Here is a 2,104-nt window from a genome sequence, read left to right as displayed (position 1 = left end):
GCCGCGGGGCGCTTTGCCAAGCCGCAGCGGCCGGAGGCAGCGGTCGGCGGCCGGAGGCAGCGGTCAGGGCACACAGCGGGAGCGCGGGGAGAGAGCCAGCACCCTCCCCAGGCCGGCAGCCACAGCTCCGCGCTGTAACGGGGACACACGTCAACCCCACCCTGGGGATCAGCCCCCGCAATACAACCACACGGCTTCACAAGGGCACCAAGGGGGAGGCGCCGGGGTGGCACCGGGAGGCCGAAGGGCAGAGCCCAGCGCAGCAGCCGCGGCCAGATCCTCTGCCAAGGGATGTCTCCGGCACAGAGGGAGAGGAGCGAGCAGAAAGTAAATCGAGAAAGTGGCGTCTGGCACCTGGGAAAGCAGAGCACGGGCCAGACAGAGGACGGGAAAGCTGGAATGGGAGGGAAGCGATGGCTGGGCCCGCAGGAGGTGGCCGCTCGCAGAGACCAAGCCCCGCGGCCAACGAACCCTCCGCAGGGAGGAGGCAGGGCTGCAGCCCCTCGACACTCCCCGGAGGGGGGACACTCCCTCCGCGTCCTCCTGTCCCACGATGCAAAGGCCATCTCCACGTCCTCCCCAGGTGCACGCCAGAGCTTGTGTGACCACAGGGCTACCGGCTCCTCTCCCGTGCCAGCAGACACCGTGCCTGAAGCTTCCTCCGTCCCGCCCCTGCCCTCTCTAGCGCTGGCGGCGTCGAGCCTGGCCGAGCGCCAAGTGGTCGCAAAGCAGGAGCAAGGCATCGAAGCGCTGGAGCCGCTGCAGAGCCTGGGCCAGCAGCGGGACGGTGACGGCGTCTCCCGAGTAGGCAAAGTGAGCGACGAGCTGCTCGAATCCCGAGATCCGTCCCAGCAGCTGGGGCGCAACCCCCAGCTCCAGTGCCACGTGGCTGAAGTTCTTCGCACCGTTCAAGGAAGGATCCAACAAGAAGGCGAGCGACTGCACCAAGGATCGGGGCAGCTCCGCCACCGGGAGACCTGGGGCAGCGACACAGCAAAGCGGGGTTAGAAATCAGTCTGTCCGGCTGGGAGAAGGACAGACTGAGCAGCCCTGGCCCTGCCGAGCAGGTGAAAGGTCACACCCTGCCAGGGCGGTGGTCCCAGCATCGCTTCCAGAGCTCAGCAACACAGAGCTGGCTCAGCCCCAGGGAGGCTGGGAACTGGTGACAACTGGGCATCCATCCGCCACCCGCCCGCAGATCGCTCAAGGCAGCGGCACAGAGAATCTGTCCCGTGAGGTGGCACCGAAGGCCACGGATGTCCAGTAAGTGCCCGTGATGACTGACACCTCCAGGCAGCCGTGATGAGCTCCCCTCCAAGAACCTGCCTCCCTCCGCCACCCCAATGCTCAGGGAACAAAGGCGAGGCTGGAAGGACACTCACCCTTGGCCGTGCTGCTGACGTGAGTCACGAGGCTCTGGGCATCCTCCACCTGGCAAGACAAAGCCTTGGGGTTGGTGGCTGTCTGGTGGGACCAGCACCGCCATCCCACAGAGCCAACAGCTTCCTCGGGGCCTCCCAGCAAACTGCTTCCACAAACACTCCCCTGGAGCTATGCTGGCGCCCGCTTCCCTCTGCCAGGGATTTCCTGAGCCCCAGTGGTGTCAGACACCGGGGTCACGGCCAGCTCCCCCCTGCCAGGGCAGCTTTCCCGAGAGCGAGAGGACGAGAACCGCTCACGAGCACGTCAGTTAAAGACGTGCTTATACAGTCAGTATCTCAGCTCTGGTCTTCTGGGTGTTTGAACCCGCCCTGGCAGGTCACATCTCCGCGGCTGGTGGCCTGGTGAGTGACACCTCGCTACACATTCGGGAAATCATTTTTGGTAATTACCCACGAGTCCCTGATACGAGTGACCCTTAGTCTACACCCCTAACCCACCGTCGAGCCCAGGACCCTGTGCCCGAGGCCCCACGTGTCCAGCGTTTGGTGGAACGACGAGGACAGAGGAACTCACCGGCTGCTCCCCGCTCTCGGTGGTGGGATTTGGGAAGGTGGAGGGTGGGTGCCGGGCCCCCTCCTGCCCTGCGCCGCCACCCTCCGCCGGGATCCTCTGCCCTGCCCGGCTCGCCGCCTCCTCCGGCCGCTCGCTGCCCACGAACTCT

At 65.8% G+C, this 2,104-nt stretch overlaps 1 protein-coding gene across 1 annotated transcript in view; it reads right to left on the bottom strand.

Annotated features, from left to right (window-relative positions):
- Positions 1 to 46: 46 nt before the first annotated feature.
- The window catches only part of EDA2R (ectodysplasin A2 receptor), a 7,738-nt gene continuing 5,680 nt past the window's right edge, over positions 47 to 2,104 (bottom strand). Inside the window, exons 7-9 of the mRNA XM_026848835.1 lie at positions 1,957 to 2,102; positions 1,383 to 1,431; positions 47 to 977 (exon numbers count right to left, since the gene is read on the bottom strand). Coding sequence (XP_026704636.1) covers positions 682 to 977; positions 1,383 to 1,431; positions 1,957 to 2,102 — 491 coding nt within the window. The 3' untranslated portion in view covers positions 47 to 681. The remainder of the gene's footprint in view (positions 978 to 1,382; positions 1,432 to 1,956; positions 2,103 to 2,104) is intronic.

Source organism: Athene cunicularia, assembly GCF_003259725.1.
Source record: "Athene cunicularia isolate RWA chromosome 4 unlocalized genomic scaffold, athCun1 chr4_part3, whole genome shotgun sequence".
NCBI lineage: Eukaryota > Metazoa > Chordata > Aves > Strigiformes > Strigidae > Athene > Athene cunicularia.
The sequence above is the reverse complement of the archived record's forward strand: the minus strand, read 5'-3'. Positions and strand labels throughout refer to the sequence as shown.